General features: G+C 48.5%; 10 protein-coding genes across 14 annotated transcripts; 5 read left to right on the plus strand and 5 right to left on the minus strand.

Annotated features, from left to right (window-relative positions):
• Window positions 1-305: 305 nt before the first annotated feature.
• On the plus strand, window positions 306-1,243 carry LOC117585402 (Golgi-associated plant pathogenesis-related protein 1-like). Of its 2 annotated transcripts, none has more exons than XM_034274870.1 (5): window positions 306-446; window positions 506-634; window positions 693-910; window positions 971-1,054; window positions 1,111-1,243. In XM_034274870.1, exons 1-5 carry the CDS (start codon window positions 405-407, stop codon window positions 1,193-1,195), a joined length of 558 nt encoding a protein of 185 aa, XP_034130761.1. In that variant the 5' UTR covers window positions 306-404; the 3' UTR covers window positions 1,196-1,243. The 2 variants fall into 2 exon arrangements, with proteins under 2 accessions (XP_034130761.1, XP_034130762.1); XM_034274871.1 differs by having other exon boundaries at window positions 309-446; window positions 971-1,058; window positions 1,111-1,124.
• A 652-nt stretch (window positions 1,244-1,895) lies between these two features.
• Window positions 1,896-3,385, minus strand: LOC117585394 (RCC1 domain-containing protein 1). 2 transcript variants are annotated; one of them, XM_034274857.1, is made up of 4 exons: window positions 3,250-3,385; window positions 2,636-3,167; window positions 2,498-2,573; window positions 1,896-2,440 (listed from the first exon to the last, which is right to left on the minus strand). In XM_034274857.1, exons 1-4 carry the CDS (start codon window positions 3,344-3,346, stop codon window positions 1,952-1,954), a joined length of 1,194 nt encoding a protein of 397 aa, XP_034130748.1. In that variant the 5' UTR covers window positions 3,347-3,385; the 3' UTR covers window positions 1,896-1,951. The 2 variants fall into 2 exon arrangements, with proteins under 2 accessions (XP_034130748.1, XP_034130749.1); XM_034274858.1 differs by having other exon boundaries at window positions 2,340-2,410; window positions 2,488-2,573.
• A 161-nt stretch (window positions 3,386-3,546) lies between these two features.
• Window positions 3,547-4,680, plus strand: LOC117585400 (ADP-ribosylation factor-like protein 3). Of its 2 annotated transcripts, XM_034274868.1 has the most exons (4): window positions 3,547-3,678; window positions 3,933-4,061; window positions 4,128-4,259; window positions 4,326-4,678. In XM_034274868.1, exons 1-4 carry the CDS (start codon window positions 3,676-3,678, stop codon window positions 4,599-4,601), a joined length of 540 nt encoding a protein of 179 aa, XP_034130759.1. In that variant the 5' UTR covers window positions 3,547-3,675; the 3' UTR covers window positions 4,602-4,678. The 2 variants fall into 2 exon arrangements, with proteins under 2 accessions (XP_034130759.1, XP_034130756.1); XM_034274865.1 differs by having other exon boundaries at window positions 3,933-4,259; window positions 4,326-4,680.
• Window positions 4,675-5,446, plus strand: LOC117585403 (ADP-ribosylation factor-like protein 3). The gene is made up of 3 exons (XM_034274872.1): window positions 4,675-4,848; window positions 4,905-5,039; window positions 5,099-5,446. The coding sequence occupies exons 1-3, from the start codon at window positions 4,720-4,722 to the stop codon at window positions 5,372-5,374; spliced, it is 540 nt and encodes a 179-aa protein (XP_034130763.1). The 5' UTR covers window positions 4,675-4,719; the 3' UTR covers window positions 5,375-5,446.
• Window positions 5,447-5,742: 296 nt separating this feature from the next.
• Window positions 5,743-6,151, plus strand: LOC117585404. The gene has a single exon (XM_034274873.1). The coding sequence runs from the start codon at window positions 5,773-5,775 to the stop codon at window positions 6,136-6,138; it is 366 nt and encodes a 121-aa protein (XP_034130764.1). The 5' UTR covers window positions 5,743-5,772; the 3' UTR covers window positions 6,139-6,151.
• Window positions 6,152-6,179: 28 nt separating this feature from the next.
• LOC117585390 lies at window positions 6,180-9,131 on the minus strand. The gene is made up of 3 exons (XM_034274852.1): window positions 7,329-9,131; window positions 6,928-7,269; window positions 6,180-6,871 (listed from the first exon to the last, which is right to left on the minus strand). Exons 1-3 carry the CDS (start codon window positions 9,007-9,009, stop codon window positions 6,219-6,221), a joined length of 2,676 nt encoding a protein of 891 aa, XP_034130743.1. The 5' UTR covers window positions 9,010-9,131; the 3' UTR covers window positions 6,180-6,218.
• A 152-nt stretch (window positions 9,132-9,283) lies between these two features.
• LOC117585391 (delta-1-pyrroline-5-carboxylate dehydrogenase, mitochondrial) lies at window positions 9,284-11,679 on the minus strand. The gene is made up of 2 exons (XM_034274853.1): window positions 11,553-11,679; window positions 9,284-11,106 (listed from the first exon to the last, which is right to left on the minus strand). The coding sequence occupies exons 1-2, from the start codon at window positions 11,630-11,632 to the stop codon at window positions 9,339-9,341; spliced, it is 1,848 nt and encodes a 615-aa protein (XP_034130744.1). The 5' UTR covers window positions 11,633-11,679; the 3' UTR covers window positions 9,284-9,338.
• A 2-nt stretch (window positions 11,680-11,681) lies between these two features.
• LOC117585405 (uncharacterized protein C15orf61 homolog) lies at window positions 11,682-12,189 on the plus strand. The gene is made up of 2 exons (XM_034274874.1): window positions 11,682-11,888; window positions 11,945-12,189. Exons 1-2 carry the CDS (start codon window positions 11,732-11,734, stop codon window positions 12,073-12,075), a joined length of 288 nt encoding a protein of 95 aa, XP_034130765.1. The 5' UTR covers window positions 11,682-11,731; the 3' UTR covers window positions 12,076-12,189.
• On the minus strand, window positions 12,105-13,880 carry LOC117585393 (lysosomal acid phosphatase). Its single transcript, XM_034274856.1, has 7 exons — window positions 13,635-13,880; window positions 13,465-13,560; window positions 13,268-13,396; window positions 13,091-13,204; window positions 12,885-13,022; window positions 12,417-12,821; window positions 12,105-12,363 (listed from the first exon to the last, which is right to left on the minus strand). The coding sequence occupies exons 1-7, from the start codon at window positions 13,782-13,784 to the stop codon at window positions 12,199-12,201; spliced, it is 1,197 nt and encodes a 398-aa protein (XP_034130747.1). The 5' UTR covers window positions 13,785-13,880; the 3' UTR covers window positions 12,105-12,198.
• Window positions 13,881-14,144: 264 nt separating this feature from the next.
• LOC117585399 lies at window positions 14,145-15,166 on the minus strand. Of its 2 annotated transcripts, none has more exons than XM_034274864.1 (2): window positions 14,999-15,166; window positions 14,145-14,943 (listed from the first exon to the last, which is right to left on the minus strand). In XM_034274864.1, exon 2 carries the CDS (start codon window positions 14,904-14,906, stop codon window positions 14,295-14,297), a length of 612 nt encoding a protein of 203 aa, XP_034130755.1. In that variant the 5' UTR covers window positions 14,907-14,943; window positions 14,999-15,166; the 3' UTR covers window positions 14,145-14,294. The 2 variants fall into 2 exon arrangements, with proteins under 2 accessions (XP_034130755.1, XP_034130754.1); XM_034274863.1 differs by having other exon boundaries at window positions 14,145-14,954.
• Between the last annotated feature and the right edge of the window lie 16 nt (window positions 15,167-15,182).

Consider the following 15,182-nt stretch of genomic DNA (forward strand, 5'->3'; position numbering starts at 1 on the left):
AATGGAACGAGCACTAGAACCTTTCAGATAATTCAGATATTTTAAGTTAAACAACGAAAGGAAGGGAGTGTCTTGAATGCCTTGTGAGGCCACTGGCCCTAATATTTAAACAATTCAATGTCTGATTTGGGTTGGATCACTTATTAAAATGATTCTACATACAATATGCCTAGTCCTGAGATCCTTAAAAACGATTTTTATCAGTATGGGAAAGCTTACTGGAAGTAGGTTTCCAAAAGATTCCTGATGGAAACAAAAGTAGTCTTTGTGATGACATTTGAAGAACAGCTTTGTCGAATGCATAAGAATTATATCGTTCTAACCCTGGATTCTACTGCCAGTCTATATGTATACCTCAATGATTTCAAAGTAAAAACTTTTAAGTTGAAACAAATTGATGTACAATGCAGGCTACAATTATTCTGATCTTTTTAGCAATTTATGTGGTGAGTGAAATACCATAAATAGTGCAAAAAGCACTAATAAAATTAAACTTAAATTGTAGATCGCGCCCATCCAAGGGGACTTTGCTAAGGAGGCGCTTAAGCGTCACAATGAGTTAAGAAAAGAACACAGTTGCCCAAAACTGCAGCTGGATGACGATCTATCCACCGAATGTCAAGAATATGCAAAGGTATAATTCAATGCGAAACTAAATCCCACGCAACTAACTGATGTTTTTTGTCACACAGACTCTGTCCGAAAAGGGTAAAATCGAGCCATCGAATGGTGTTGGGTATACAGAAAACATGTGCATAACTTTCTTCAAGCCAATAGATTGCATAGAGAGCTGGTATTTGGAGAAGGTCCTACACGATTTTTCTTCACCAAGGTTGAACGCGGAAACAGAACACTTCACGGCCATGATCTGGAAATCTTCTACCAAACTGGGCATTGGCCTCGTTACAAAGTGAGTGAATCGTTCATTGATAAAATTAGGAAAACCGACCAATCACCCTCAACTTCACAGGGATGGAAACCATTATGTTGTGGCGCGGTACAAGCCAAAAGGAAATATCAAATCGGAATTCAAGGAAAATGTTCCCAGGCACACGTAAGTGTTAAAAAACACTTCGAATTAAATCCTATAGTAATTTCGATTGATCTTAGGGGCAAGGCGGATCATGCTACGTCATTTAGCTTTAGTGTTCTTGTTCTAGTTACGGTTTTCATTCAATATTTTTGGATGCCATAGTAATTATGTTTTGAACTTCACGTAAGCCCATGCAAAGCATTTGCAGCATTCTAAATTAACAGTGAGCTATTTAATAAAAATTGTTTGGATTTTGGATTTGAATTTAAATTTAAAATTTAATGACCGTTATTGGCTGGCTCCGGATACAATTATAGCTATATAACATTTTATGGTTTGTTTCAGTGTGCTAACAGACCTGCTAACAGTTGTAGCTGCTGCCGTTGACTGATTGCCATTGAGAGCCATATTACACTTAACGTTTACATTTAGCTGCTTATCGCTCATGTCCGCTTGTTACTTTCAGCAAACTTTTGCGAATTGTATCTATTTTGGTAGATAAACTGCTTAATATTTTTGCGGACATTTGTATTTAACATAGACATTTAACATTAACATTGGACAGTTAACATTAGCATCAAACTTTTTTAAATTTATATCTGTCAAAAGATTGACGCCATGAAAGTGAAAAAAGGTCTTTCTGACACAAGCTGGCCGGTGTAATACATAGCGCCGCCAGGTTTTGGTGGCAATTTTATGAACTTTGACGAAATTTTTATGAACTCTGGCGCCAGTGGGCTCCAAATGGTATGTGGACGAGAAGGCCAGGGGTGTGTTCGGGCGCCCCAATCAAAGGGGCGCCGAAAGCGGCCTGTCCCAGTAGAGGCTTTGATTTTCATCAATTTTGAATAGACGTAGATAATAGAGTCAATATGTAATTTATTCTCGACAAATAAAATAAATAAATAAAAAAACTTTTTAACATCTTGATGATATGGGATCATCAGTGGAAACACTCTCCTTTTGCCTAACCATGAGCAGCGTTGCCCAAGGGCCACAGAGAACGTTGACGACATCGGGGTCTGCACCAAATCTATGAAGAGCTTGGAATGCGTCCAAAAAGTTCTGCTCACACAGTTGCTTGCCCAACTGACCGTGGATGCACCAGCCACTAGCCCATAGCCTCCCACACCGTCGAATCAGCAGGGTGTGACGAGAGCCGGCGAAAACTTTGAGAGGCTCACAGACGTCTGTGTCTTTAGCCCCACTCTCTTTGCTGGAGCAGCAGCAGCAGTCGGGCAGATCGTGCAGCTGAGGTAGGGGATACACGGTGGGCTCCTTCTGCAAGCCATTGGGTTTCATGACGCGCATGCCCAGTTGTCCACTGCAGTTGAGACCCCAAGTGTAGAGATCTCCGAATGCGGATATAGCCGCACTGTGCCATCCGCCGGCAGCAATGCCAGTTATCTACAATTAACACACGAGTGTCACAAAATGAGATAAGAAGCGAGGAAAGGAACTTACTTTGATCCCCGCTAGCGACTCTATTAATTGGGGCGTCTCTTCCACACATAACGCCACTTGTCCCAGCTGTCCGCGACTTTGGATAAGTAAACCAAACAATCAAAAAGACCATGAATCATCATCAATGGGAATACCTACAGGCCATTTCCCCAGGTGTACACGTCGCCGTTTCCATTGAGAAGCAGAGCATGCTCATGGCCACATTCCAGCTGTTGGACTCGCCACTGTCGATCGGGGAACTGATGCAGGCAGCTGGGTATGGAGTACACCGCATTTTCAGAGTTCACAGCCACATTGATGTTCGTTCCGCAGGCAATGTGCTCGATGCTGGGAGGCGCAGAAGCCTTGACCGCACCGAAAATAGTCCGCTTCGTTGCCGTACTTGGTCGGGGGGGATTTTCCAGTCTAATCGCTTGCAGTGTCGCCTCCAGTTTGGGCTGGATTTTGTACAGCTCGCCAGTGCACAGCAGAACCAGGCAGTGCGAGTCGCCAGCGGCCAAGGCTTTTATCTCTCCAGGCGCTTCCACTTCCACGCACTCGCCCGGCTCCGTCTCGAGGAGGCCCCGCAGCGACAACTTCCGGCCCAATGCATAGGCGGTGTAACGCCAAGCGAATGAGATCGTGCACTGGTTCTTTGTGTTGTTATTGCCGCGGTCGTGCGCACTTATTTCTATAATGAAAGGACTGCTTAGTATACATTTCAATTGAATGAGAGAGCGGGCGCGGCGGCGGCTTTGTTGCCAGTTACAAACCACGAAAACCTGCACTGGCAGCGCACTCGTCGTGGGGGCTGTTTACAAATTCATGCTGGCCAAATGCGTTGAAGCCCGTAAATAGTAACTGTCGCATCTTCTTCCGTTTCGGACGGCTCCACACACGGCCCGACCAGACACAGACCCAAGCCCCAGACCGGGCGGTTGCGTAGCGACGCTTTTGGCCCGCTCTTGTTGCTGCTGCTGCTGCTGTTGTTGTTGGTTGGTGGAGCGTTGAGAGAATTGTTGAGCAGTTGGTGCCTGGCGTTGAACCTGAAATGTTGTGTTTGGTGGTGTTTTTTCTCTATCAGTTTTCCTCCTAATCCAAAAGACACGTTCAGGAGCGCTCGCACTGCGCGCCGCCTTATCGTACAAAATCTCCGGGACAGATAGTGACGAGCTGTCGCCGCCTTCAGATCGAGCAAGATGGTAAGTAGGTTATGCACTTCTCGTTGGACACTTTCGTGGCGTAATGGCCAATTATAAATTGTTATTAAGTAATTTTTCCCGAAAATCTAATTCTGTTTGTTGTCGTCGATCGTGTTGCCATGGATACATAAGTAAAAGCTGCGTTGCCCAGCACTAGTCGCTCGGTGCTTTTGCCAGCACTGCTCTGTGCTTTTGGCGCCCTCCTCACAATTCAAAAATTGTAAATGGAAACTAATAATATTTTATTAATCTAGGGTCTGCTTTCGCTGTTACGCAAACTGCGACCGAATCCAGAAAAGGAGGCACGAATTCTGCTCCTTGGCCTGGACAATGCGGGCAAGACCACGATTCTGAAGCAACTGGCGTCGGAGGATATAACAACGGTTCGTATGAAAAAGAAACAGAAGCGTTTCTGTTTTTCCCCAAAAATAAGGAGTGAACCCCTGCAGGTAACACCCACGGCCGGGTTCAACATCAAGTCCGTGGCAGCCGATGGCTTCAAGCTCAATGTGTGGGACATCGGCGGCCAGTGGAAGATTCGGCCCTATTGGAAGAATTACTTTGCCAATACCGATGTTCTGGTGAGTCTACATGGAGATAATAATCTTGTAATCTATCTAAAAACACTCTCTCTACCCCTTTAACAGATCTACGTAATTGACTGCACGGATCGTGCCCGCCTGCCGGAGGCTGGCAGCGAACTATTTGAACTCTTGATGGACAATCGCCTGAAGCAGGTGCCCTTGCTGGTGTTTGCCAACAAGCAGGACATGCCCGACGCCATGACTGCCTCCGAGGTGGCGGAGAAAATGAGTTTGGTTCAGCTGCAGGGGCGCACATGGGAGATCAAGGCCTGCACGGCTGTCAATGCCACGGGACTGAAGGAGGGCATGGACTGGGTGTGCAGGAACATGAAGAAATAATCTAAGCAATCCGCTACGTTGTGTGCTACGCTCTATGTTAAGGTTCGACTCATAAATATATATGTACATCTAGTAAATATTCAGTTTTACTTCTACTTCTAAATAAAATAAGAACTCAATGTGCTTGTCGCTCATTCGCAAGTTTCTGCCCAAAAGTGAGACAGATTCCTGTCTACTTGTTTTGGGTCTGGACAATGCTGGCAAATCCTCACTGACTGCCCGCCTAGCTGACAAACTGTGTGACGCTGTAAGCTGTTTGTGTCCAATCCGATATTGATGTTATCTTTATAATCTATTTTACAGCAAGTGGCTGCCTCTCTGGTGGCCACTGAGCTGCACCTTAAAGTCAAAGGAAGCAAAATAAAAATGTTTGATCTAGGCGGACAGCTGAAAGACCGAGTTCTATGGGCCAACTACTATCAGCATGTGAGGGCATTGGTAAGATGCTAACTCTAGAATGCTTGATTGATCCCATTTAATGAGAGATCCATTCGCAGATCTTTGTCATCGACTGCAAGGATGCAGCGCGGCTGAGCGAGGCTCGTTGTGTGCTCTGCGATGTTCTGCTGGATGAGCGACTGCAGCAGATTCCACTGCTAATTGTGGCCAATAAACAGGAAGCTCTGGGTGCACTGTGCAGTCGCTCCGTCGTCGATCTGCTGGGTCTGAGGCGTTTGGAGGGTCGAGAGTGGAATATACTCGAGTGTTCGGCGAGGACAGGCAGCGGCATTGAGGACATTATCGAATGGATTGCCAAGAACATACAAAAGTGATCGAATGAGCTGTTTTAAATTGTAAATGTAGATTAAGAAGAGGGCAAAGTGTCCCTGGCATATAGTAGGTAATTATAATAGTTGCCACTCAATCGGTAGAGATTATCGTTAGAGACTGACAAAGTCTGCTCCTCCGCACCCCATTTTGTCAGTGCAAAATCAACTTACCAAGGCCAGTGAACTTTCTTATCAAAGAACAGTTTAGAAGCCAACTGAGACGTGCACAGATTGCAGGCTTGAGACTGAGACTGAGACTGAGACTGCGGCTGAGGCTGAGGCCCTTGCCAAATGGACACATGAAAGGGTCGGTCAGCGGTTTTGGTAGCTGATAAGGCCTATAAAACCTGAGCAACCCAGTGGCTTAGCAATCAAATACTTAGTTTCATTCGTTCAACGCAATGCGCTTTCTGCTCTTCTTAGTACTCGCCACAGCGCTGGCATTGGGCCAGGCACGCACTCTGCGCGAATCGAGTGAATCGCGAGAGTCGCCGGAGGCGAGTCCCAGCTGGTCGCACAGACACTCCTCGGTGTGGCCCTGCGACGTGGCCGATCATCCCCAGTCCTATGTGCTGATGCCCAAGGTGGAGAAGCGTCTGGATCGCATCGACAACGAACAACTCAGGAAGCGAATTGTGGAGTACGTGACGGATCAGCTGCGTCAGTGCAAGTCGCACGACCAAATGGATGAACACTGCGTGAAGCGATCCATTGGCTATGCCATGTCCTTCATCAACCATCAGAAAGAACAGGCGAAACGTTTGTGAAATTCTTAAAAAATATACAAAGAAAATAATTGCAAACACACAGAACACAATTGAATAAGTTAAAAGAGTCGGGAAGCTGCCTAATTCTGTTGCAGTTGCGGCGGGAGCGTGGACCTCTCGAACTTCATCAGTTCGGCCTCCATTCGTTCCTTCTCCAAGCGGGCAAACTTGCTGCCCAGATAGAGCTGCTCCTTGTAGCGATTCCTGCGCTTCTCGTCCAGATTGTATCTCCTCAGCAGATCCCGCTTGTCCGTAATGGACATGGTGATGTCCTGACAGTCCCGAGACGGCTGGCAGAATGTCCACGATCCAAATATCGTATCCACGCAGCCACAGTTGCGGCAGTAGCCCACAAAGTTGACAATTTGATTAGATTTCACCTTGCGGAATGCCAGCGAGATGGGGCCACCCAATTCGCTCAACGATTGCCCCGAAACATCCCACTCGGTGAGGTTCTCGAAGATCGCATGGGTTCGCGGCGGCACAATTTCCTGCACACTGACATTGAGCGTCAGGCCGCCGTGCAGCTGCTCCTCCTTCTTGGCATCAGACTTATCCTTCAGCTGCGATTGGTTCATCTTCACGCACTGTCGCCGCGACTTGTCTCCTTTGGGATTGTAACAAGTTGGCTTCGACTCTCCCTCGCGCTGTTTGCCCTTCTTGGGTGTTCGAATGTTGATCCGCACGCCCGTATAGTGGGACTCCCAAGAACCATTTATGTCGCAGGGTGCAGCTATGGGGCAGAGAGCATTAAATTGTGTTGGAATTAGTGTAGAAGTGTTGCCCAACCATCTGCATCGGCAAAGCAACAGGGCAGATCCGGAAGCTCCTCCTTTTCGTCGACCTTGAAGGTCGAGCTGTTGCACTTCAGCTCCTGAATTGTCTCCAAGCGCTGCAGTATCTTGTCCAGTACTGGCGCTATGTTGGATGATTCCTGTCCCAATGTGCTCTCATGTTTCGAAGAGACATTCTTTGATGGCTCCTGTGCTGGTTGGTCCTGCACTGGTGGCTCGAGTGTCGTCGGTTCTGCTATAATATTCTCCTTCATCTGTGGCGGCTGCACAGATGTTTGTGGCACAAACTGCTGCGTTTTCCGGACTGTATTCAGTGGCACACTCATCAGCTGTCCAACTGAAAAGAGTGCGTCAAAGATTGTGGGCTAAGCCTTTACCGAAACTACAACCACTTACCCAGCGGTCCCTGCACAGGACCATATTCTGTGGGCATTCGTTCTGTAGCTGTAGCGATGGGACGTGGACTCGAACCCACTAGCCGCTGGGCCAACTCCAGTGGAGAAATATTCATTTGACTGGCCATATTGTCCATCACATTGCCCCCGATCTGCGGCATGGAACCCGCTTGCTTCATTAGTGCCTCGGGAAAGGGCACTGGAGCAGGCACAGCAGGAGCACTGGGAACTCCGGGAGCTGGCAGCGGGTAGAGATAATTGGGCACATTCCGCTTCGACATTGCACTGGCAAATTCCGCTCCTTTATCCATCACATTCTTCCACCAATCCTGCTTGCATTGCAGACTCTGCTTGAGGTTCAGCATCTGCCTTTGGTACTCAACGAAGAGATTGTAGAACGGCGCCTTCTTGATCGCCTTCAAGCCATTGATAATCACATTGGCATCCAGCGCCGGAGCAGACTCAACTTCCGCAGTGCCAGGCTGCGTTTTGAGCTTCATTTTGGAGTCACGCTCATCGCTGTCCAGTAGCTTGAGTTTCTTCTTAACGTCGTGAAGCCTTCTCATGCTTTCTGCCTTCAACTTTTGTGGCTCTGCGCTGTGCTCCGGCTTGATCAGTGGAACCTCATTCCAGATGAGTTGTCGGTTCTTGGACTTCGGCAAGTAGTACGGCTTGAGGCCGCCGTTCAACTGATTCTCCTTGCTCATCTTGAGGAACGTCTCCAAGGCATTCGCGTATTTGGTTTCCCCTGCTGGAGGTTTTTGCAGCTTCACATATTTCCTGGTCTGTTCAGGTCCTTCTCCTTTACTTGTGGACGCACGCGCAAACTTCTGTCCACTGAGCGCTTGATTGAATATTTGCAGATAATCGTCATAGAGGCCACCCAGCTGGTCAACCGGTCGACGCTTCTTCAAGTCTTTGAGGACATTCTTGAAATGTGTCGCAACCCTCTGCGGATCCACGTCATCGAGTAGCTCGTTGAGAGTCTGTTCACTTGTGGCTAGACCCAGCAACAGGGAGCTGTTGCTGCTCAATTTTGTCTCCATTCCAGCGCCGATTCTCTTTGCCAATTCGCTTACCAAGTCATTCTGCTCGAGCTGCTCGAGGGCATCCATTAGTCGAGTCACAGCACTGAGCCCAAGCGATCCTGATTTGGTTAGCGTCTCCCCCAGTGATGTGGAGAGTTTCTCACTCGAGAGCTTTGGGATTGGCCTTGAGGTTGCAACAGCAACTGGCTGCAGCTGCAAGGCTTTGACACGGTTCTCCTCTTCCTGTTGATGCGTCGCCTTTGCTGTGGAGTTGATGGCTGCTGGTTCGTTGTTCATTTTTAATATTAACATTCCACTGACTGGAGGCTTCTTCTTCTCAGCGGCTGCTTCTTCTCTGTCTTCCTTTGAAACTCGATCAAAGTATTTCCATGAATGCTCCAGTGACTGCTCGTCCATTGCTGCGTCCTTGCCTTCCTCCTCCCTTACCTCTTCCTCGGCCCTCAGACGATCACGATAGGCATCGTAGAGCAGTTGGGTATGCAGCCGCCGGGCAGCACTATTGCGGCCCATTCTTCCACTCCATGTGGCGGCCTCCTGCTGATTCATCTTTGGGCTGTTTGCTGCAGCGGCGATTGATAGCAGTAGGCAACTGATGACACAGACTAGACACTGCCGCTCACTCCATGCAGACATTTCATAATTTATAATACAAAATATAATTAAATCAGTTATCCAATCGTCTTTGCAGAATCAAAATTAGTTTCCGTTTCTCAGTGCGCATAACTATTTCTTTTACTATTTAGGATATGGTCAGGCGACTGACATATTAACAAAATAATGAGACGGAAAAGTTTCAGCCTCTTAGATGAGGCAATGGAAAAAGTAGGAATTAAAAACTTGGCTTACTTTATACAGAATATTCCCTCAAGTTTTTATTTTAGTATATTTTTCCCCTTTTCTTATACAACAATTCAAATTTTGTGACCGATCTCTGACTGAACACCACCAGCCACGGGAGTCATTCATGCCACTTGGGTGTCATCTCTGGTCTCCGTTTGAGTTTGTGGTTTGCTTTCCGGCTTGGGCTGTGGCTTGCCAATGTTCTTTATGTGTTCACTGATCTCCATGTAGGGATAGTAGACGTTGAGGTGTGGCTTGAAGGACTCCTTGATCACCTGCGGGGACGTCCAACGCAGCAGGGAGTGCGGACTGCCCAGTTTGTCGCTGGTGCCCGTCTTGTGGCCGGCTCCAAAGGGCTGCTTGGCCACCATGGCGCCAGTGGATTTGTCGTTGACATTCAGATTTGCCACATTAAACTTGAAGACCCTGTAGGCCTCATCGATGAAATCAGCGTCGCTGGCAAAGACAGAGCCGATGGGGCCGTGATTTATTTCGGCCACCTTTGCCATGGTCTGCGGCAACTGCTCGTCCGCATAGACATGAACGCAGAGGATGGGCCCGAGCAGCTCCTCCCTGCAGATGCGATCGTTGAGGTCGTGCACCTGCACAATGGTGGGATCCACGTAGTAGCCCTGCTTCCGGCAGCACGTGCCGCCGGTGAGGAGCTCGCAGTCGGGATTCAGCCCGATGTACCGCAGCCACATGTAGATGCGATTGTAGGCCTGCCTGTTGATCAGCGCCGAGTAGAAGCACTCACAGTAGGTGGCTTTGCTGACAAAGAGCTTGGAGCTGATCTGCAGCAGAGGCTGCTTGATGTGCGACTCCCACAGCGACTGGGGCACGTAGAGCATCGAGCAGGAGGAGCACTTCTGGCCCGCATACTCGAAGGCCGCTCGAATGGTGCATGCCACCGCTGTCTCTGGATCGGCAGACGAGTGCACAAAGTGGAAGTTCTTGCCGCCAGAGTCACCCACCAGTCGTGGATAGTTCTCGTAGATATTTATGTTGTTGGCCACCAGCTGCCACAGCACCTTCAGCACTCCCGCGGTGCCCGTAAAGTGAATCCCAGCCAGCTTGGAGTGCTGCGTGACGGCCGCGGCAAAGGTCGTCTCCTCGGAGGGAATAAAGTTGACCACACCATCGGGCAGTCCAGCGTCGCGCATGGCCTGAAACACGAACCAATTAGACAGAATGGCCGAGTCCGAGGGCTTCCACATCACCGCGTTTCCCATCAGGGCCGGTGTAAAGGCCAAATTGGCCGCAATGCTGGTGTAGTTGAAGGGACTGATAGCAGCCACGAACCCGGTCAAGCCACGCAGTCGCACGTAGTTGTGCTGCGTGTCGGGGCAGTCGTTGATGGGCTCATAGCTGGCCACGTCGCGCAGGAAGGCGGGACTGATGCGCATAAAATCGACGAGTTCGGCCACATCCATCTCCGCCTGCCGCAGCGTCTTTCCCTGGCCGAGCATTGTGGCGGCGACAATGTCAAACCGGTATTTGGTGGCTATCATCTCAGCTGCCCTTTGCCAGATGTACATCCGCTCACTCAACTGTGTCCTGTCCCATCGCTCCTGCGCCTCCACTGTCTTCTCCATGGCCGTTTCCAACATCCCGTGAGACGCGTGGCCATATCGAGCTATGGGCCTCTTGATGTTGTACGGCAAGATCTGCAGCAGCTCGTTCCCAAGTTTATGCTCCTCGCCATCGATCACAATGGGCACGTGCTTCACTGTGGACAGAATTTTTTGCAGCGAAGAGTCCAGTTCCTGGCGTTCACTTGAACCATTCTCGTACTCCAGCAGCTTCTCGTTGGCAATGGGCACCGGATCGAAGTGCTCTACCAGGCGAGCTCGGTCAGATTTACTTCTATTACTGGCATTCGCCAGCACACTAAGGAGGAAAATAAATTAAACAAAGAGACGGGCATTGAATTTTGAATTTCCAACGAGGGTCTGTAGTCAATTGAGTCAGTTGCGGTTCTTTTGTGCCATAACTGATTCATTTGTTCATTTTTTTAAATATCCCATGCGCAAAAGGGAACTTTTCAAATAGCCCTTTTGTGGAGATTTGATTCAGCAATTGTATACAATTATATTACAATAGCTTAAAGCCCTAGGTGGCTGGTAATATTCAACAGAATATGAAAATCGAGCAATATGAACGGTCTGTGCTTCTTTGGTATATTGTTTGGTACTGTGGTATATTTCTGAGGGTCACACCAAATCTCGACTCATATTTACGTTGCATAATGAGCTCCAATTCGATTTCAAAAACAAACATAAACAAACATAATAAACCATTTTCCCATTCATTTTGGAGCATGCAATGCATCTTACCCGCGTTTTATTAAAGCCCCGTGCCTCGGAAGTGTTGACCGCATACTTGAAACAATGCAAAGAGCCGCCTTGGACATCATATTTCGTCAAGGTAAGGGAATGCGTTCCTCAGACAATCCTAATGACAATCTTCTGCACTGCAATTTCAGTTCAGAGATGTCAGCAACGATCAGCGTGGAATGTCGCACTTTAATTGGACTCTGGACACGGGCACCAACTACCACATACTGAGAACCGGCTGCTATCCCTATATGAAGTACCACTGCAGCAGGCGCGAGGTGCAGGATCTGTCGCTCGAAGACAAGTTCTTCCGTGTGCTGAAAGTGATCAACTTGGGTGAGTGGCGACCATACAATGGACATGGTTTATATGAACACCCAACCGTCTCGCAGGCTTACCTATGCTCTTCTATGGACTGGCTGCCATTCGCTTAATTAGCCACACAGAGATCGTGCATGTCAGCAAGACGGTAAAGGTTCCAATCTATTTTCTATATGCCGAGGATAAGGGGGCTCGGTTTTAATTTTTGAATCCAAATGGGAAATGTAAACATTTTACAACTGGGCTGCTTAGAGCAGCAGCAACCTTTACCTCTCTATTATATTAAGTTTTGAATAACAAAACAAAACAAAACGAATCAATAATTTTAGTTTCTGCAGTCGGGCGGATGATTCTCGCAGGTATCGTCGTAGTTGTCCAGGAGCAGTGCCTTCAGCGAGGCCTCAAACTGCGTGAGCGAGCAGGGCACATCACAATTGGGTATGCTCAGCTCCTTGGGGAACTTGTCGTCGCTGTTGTAGTAGTAAACCAACTGCAGAATGGACACATGAAAACCAATCAACCAACTTTCCTGCACAAACAAACCTTCACTTCGAAGTCGCCATCACTAAAGTATTTGCTGTGATGCAGCTCAAAGGCCAAGGCGGATGCGTATTCCGGCAGCTTGGCCGTCTGATCCAGTATCCCCAGCGAGTTCATCACATTAACCAGCGTGACATCGTGCCCGGCATATAGGAATATCTTTCGATCCGGACTCAAGTTCTTCTTGCGTTTATTTTGCATTTTGTTGAGTATTTCAGTGAGGAAGGCGCCGCCCTTGATGCGCTTCATCAGATTGGATTCTGTGAACAAAGCATAGCTACGCTCGGCCAGCGGCCGTATCTCCTCTGGATATATATTCTCGGTCCAATCGGGCAGCACCAGACCCGCCTCCTCCTCCGTCTTCAGTGTGCCGTACAGCAGCTCCACATCCAACACATTCGAAATGTTCTGCAAGTTGAGTTAATCAATTATCTTCAGGGATCTTTAGGCCATCGGCAGTGATTGTCCCACCTTGCCTGTGTTCTTTGTGAGCAGCTTGTACAGCTCCTTGTTGTCCTCGTTCAGTTTCTGCAGTTCTGGTGTGGGCGACTTGTAGAGCTTCTGCAGTATGGTGTCATATTTGAGGCAGGGTTTCTTCTGGGCCAGCAGCTGGAGGGGGAAATAATGGACTGTGTGAGTTGCACATTGTGGAATAGATTTTGGATTGCAGAACTTACAATGTCATCGTTGCGAGATAATGTATTTACAGCCACTGGTTGCCAGGGTATGGGCAGCACATTATTGTTCTCCAGCGGTGGCATGAAACCGGCCAAGACGCTTTGGGCGCTCATCTAAAAGATAACGGCCAACTGATTAGGTTTACCGCATCTCATGGGTTACCTTTCTTGACGCACCACACAGCGTTCCGCAGCAGAGCTGAGCACGTGCACCTGCTGCTGTGTGTAGAGGCTGTTCGGAGGAAACAGGCGATAGTAGCGCATCCGCAGGTTCTTGCCCAGATTGTAAGCCTGCAGGCTGCCCCTCTGTGGAGAAAGATTGGGTCTGAGATGAGCGGAGGGTCTTTCCTCCTTATAATCCGCCACTGACTCACCGGTGTGAGGGCGCTAATGCCACCCTGCCAGTCGTGCGCTGCATGCGGATCATGCGGATAAAACCCACTTGGATTCTTGGCGCCGTGACGAAACAGCTGTGCAGAGAGGGAGAAGGAGAGAACGCGTTAGCACCAAAGTATAAAGTTATTTGTCGGCTGGAGCAGCTCACAATGGAGATCATGCGTAGATTTCGCAAGCCCTGCTCGTCGTTGCTGTCCCCAAACACAAAGTATGCCATCATCACAAAGCACAGGGCGCTGCCCAGCACGATGACCGAGATTTTGGTGCCCCGTCGGGATTTGCAGTCGAGCTGCACCATGATTAGTTCTGCACTATGCTGCTCGTGCTGCACTCGCTCGGCAAACCGCCTACACGTCTCTTTCAGTTTTGCAGACTAAAAATAGATATTTTGTTTGTTTATTTTATAAGTGTTTTTGCAGCACCAGCACAGCCACTCGATCAAAACAAACAAACGTCCGGCAGCAACAAAAGCCCCAAAACAACTGAGCAGCTGACAGCAGGCAGCTCCACAAATCTACAGAGAGCGAGCCCCAGCAGAGCTGAGAGAACGGGGGGCCGTGGCGGCGACAGACATGTGCGAGTAATTAAATTAGGTGCTCGAAAAGCTGTAAAGCAGAGCTGAGAAGAGTGCGCTGAATCGACTAGCTGATGCCCTACATTTTGTTGAGAAATCTATATTTGATGGATGTTTTTGGTCACGAGATGATGGGAACACTCCTTTAAATTGCAACTATAAATATGAATAAAACAATGCCTTGCCAGGGTACATTATATACAAGCAAAGGTTCGATTTTGTCGACGTCTTTAGCTACGCCGTGTCCTCTTTGCTGCCGTCCTGGTCTTCCTCCGAGGAGGAGGGGGGCTCCTCCACCAGATAGCCCTCCTCTGCCTGGTAGATTCGTTTGCGTTTGTCAGGCGCCTGCTCTGCTGCTGGCTGCTGGAGCTCCGATTCCTCTTGATCCTCGGATCTGTCAACGCGCTGTGTTGAGTCGTCTGTGGAGTTATCCTCCTCAGACATGGACATCAATTGATAATACCGAATCTGCTCCACTGGATGCTCCTGGCTGTATGCAAAGACCGTTGGCACCGGCACTGGTACAGGTACTGGCACAGGCACAGGCACAGCCACAGCCACAGCCACATGTTGCTGAACCGGATTGAGAACCGCATAGATGAGGCCGCTGCTCAGATTCTGTGGTGTGGGAAAGGCCATTTGGGACTGCAGATCGGACAGATAGTTGATCACACCGAGCGGTGTGGCCACATAGGTGGCCGTGCTGTTGTCTGGCACTAGCCAGGACATCTCATCGTAGTTGGGCAAATAAGCGCTAACCGTTGGTGTGGCGGATGTGGCCAATGGATAGGAATATGTGCCCGGCAATAGGTAGTAGTCCTGGAGGTGCTGATTCAAACCGGACATGCTTGCTGCTTGCTCTTACAGAGTGGCTTGCCCAGACCTAAAGGGCTACTGGATATCAGCATTGGATGGTGGAATCAGCAAGCAACACTCACAAAGAAAGAACAACAAATCACACAGAGAACTGAAGGATCAGTGGGCAGCGCAAAATCTATTCTTGGTCTTCGGAAAGAGGAGACAAATTTTGAATTTCATACGAAAATAATTTGAATTGTAATTTTGAACTGTGTGTAATATTATTTAGTAGTATAATAATCAAACATAAACAGGGAACTAAAT

Source organism: Drosophila guanche, unplaced genomic scaffold (genome assembly GCF_900245975.1).
Source record: "Drosophila guanche unplaced genomic scaffold, DGUA_6, whole genome shotgun sequence".
NCBI classification, from domain to species: domain Eukaryota; kingdom Metazoa; phylum Arthropoda; class Insecta; order Diptera; family Drosophilidae; genus Drosophila; species Drosophila guanche.

What these genes read in the sequence shown, in the direction of transcription:
- LOC117585402 (XM_034274870.1), top strand. Translation starts at nt 405, where the DNA reads ATGCAGGCTACAATTATTCTGATCTTTTTAGCAATTTATGTG. An exon ending in TCTTTTTAGCAATTTATGTG is followed by an intron (nt 447 to 505) that starts GTGAGTGAAATA and finishes CTTAAATTGTAG; the next exon opens with ATCGCGCCCATCCAAGGGGA. An exon ending in GGCATTGGCCTCGTTACAAA is followed by an intron (nt 911 to 970) that starts GTGAGTGAATCG and finishes TCAACTTCACAG; the next exon opens with GGATGGAAACCATTATGTTG.
- LOC117585394 (XM_034274857.1), bottom strand. Translation starts at nt 3,346, where the DNA reads ATGCGACAGTTACTATTTACGGGCTTCAACGCATTTGGCCAGCATGAA. An exon ending in TGCCAGTGCAGGTTTTCGTG is followed by an intron (nt 3,168 to 3,249) that starts GTTTGTAACTGG and finishes CTTTCATTATAG; the next exon opens with AAATAAGTGCGCACGACCGC. An exon ending in TACACCTGGGGAAATGGCCT is followed by an intron (nt 2,574 to 2,635) that starts GTAGGTATTCCC and finishes ACTTATCCAAAG; the next exon opens with TCGCGGACAGCTGGGACAAG.
- LOC117585400 (XM_034274865.1), top strand. An exon ending in TTGCCAATACCGATGTTCTG is followed by an intron (nt 4,260 to 4,325) that starts GTGAGTCTACAT and finishes CCCCTTTAACAG; the next exon opens with ATCTACGTAATTGACTGCAC.
- LOC117585403 (XM_034274872.1), top strand. Translation starts at nt 4,720, where the DNA reads ATGTGCTTGTCGCTCATTCGCAAGTTTCTGCCCAAAAGTGAGACAGAT. An exon ending in CTGACAAACTGTGTGACGCT is followed by an intron (nt 4,849 to 4,904) that starts GTAAGCTGTTTG and finishes TCTATTTTACAG; the next exon opens with CAAGTGGCTGCCTCTCTGGT. An exon ending in ATCAGCATGTGAGGGCATTG is followed by an intron (nt 5,040 to 5,098) that starts GTAAGATGCTAA and finishes ATCCATTCGCAG; the next exon opens with ATCTTTGTCATCGACTGCAA.
- LOC117585404 (XM_034274873.1), top strand. Translation starts at nt 5,773, where the DNA reads ATGCGCTTTCTGCTCTTCTTAGTACTCGCCACAGCGCTGGCATTGGGC.
- LOC117585390 (XM_034274852.1), bottom strand. Translation starts at nt 9,009, where the DNA reads ATGTCTGCATGGAGTGAGCGGCAGTGTCTAGTCTGTGTCATCAGTTGC. An exon ending in TCCTGTGCAGGGACCGCTGG is followed by an intron (nt 7,270 to 7,328) that starts GTAAGTGGTTGT and finishes CACTCTTTTCAG; the next exon opens with TTGGACAGCTGATGAGTGTG. An exon ending in TTGCTTTGCCGATGCAGATG is followed by an intron (nt 6,872 to 6,927) that starts GTTGGGCAACAC and finishes TCTGCCCCATAG; the next exon opens with CTGCACCCTGCGACATAAAT.
- LOC117585391 (XM_034274853.1), bottom strand. Translation starts at nt 11,632, where the DNA reads ATGATGTCCAAGGCGGCTCTTTGCATTGTTTCAAGTATGCGGTCAACA. An exon ending in GGGGCTTTAATAAAACGCGG is followed by an intron (nt 11,107 to 11,552) that starts GTAAGATGCATT and finishes TTTCCTCCTTAG; the next exon opens with TGTGCTGGCGAATGCCAGTA.
- LOC117585405 (XM_034274874.1), top strand. Translation starts at nt 11,732, where the DNA reads ATGTCGCACTTTAATTGGACTCTGGACACGGGCACCAACTACCACATA. An exon ending in GCTGAAAGTGATCAACTTGG is followed by an intron (nt 11,889 to 11,944) that starts GTGAGTGGCGAC and finishes ACCGTCTCGCAG; the next exon opens with GCTTACCTATGCTCTTCTAT.
- LOC117585393 (XM_034274856.1), bottom strand. Translation starts at nt 13,784, where the DNA reads ATGGTGCAGCTCGACTGCAAATCCCGACGGGGCACCAAAATCTCGGTC. An exon ending in TATCTCGCAACGATGACATT is followed by an intron (nt 13,023 to 13,090) that starts GTAAGTTCTGCA and finishes TTCCCCCTCCAG; the next exon opens with CTGCTGGCCCAGAAGAAACC. An exon ending in TCACAAAGAACACAGGCAAG is followed by an intron (nt 12,822 to 12,884) that starts GTGGGACAATCA and finishes CTCAACTTGCAG; the next exon opens with AACATTTCGAATGTGTTGGA.
- LOC117585399 (XM_034274864.1), bottom strand. Translation starts at nt 14,906, where the DNA reads ATGTCCGGTTTGAATCAGCACCTCCAGGACTACTACCTATTGCCGGGC.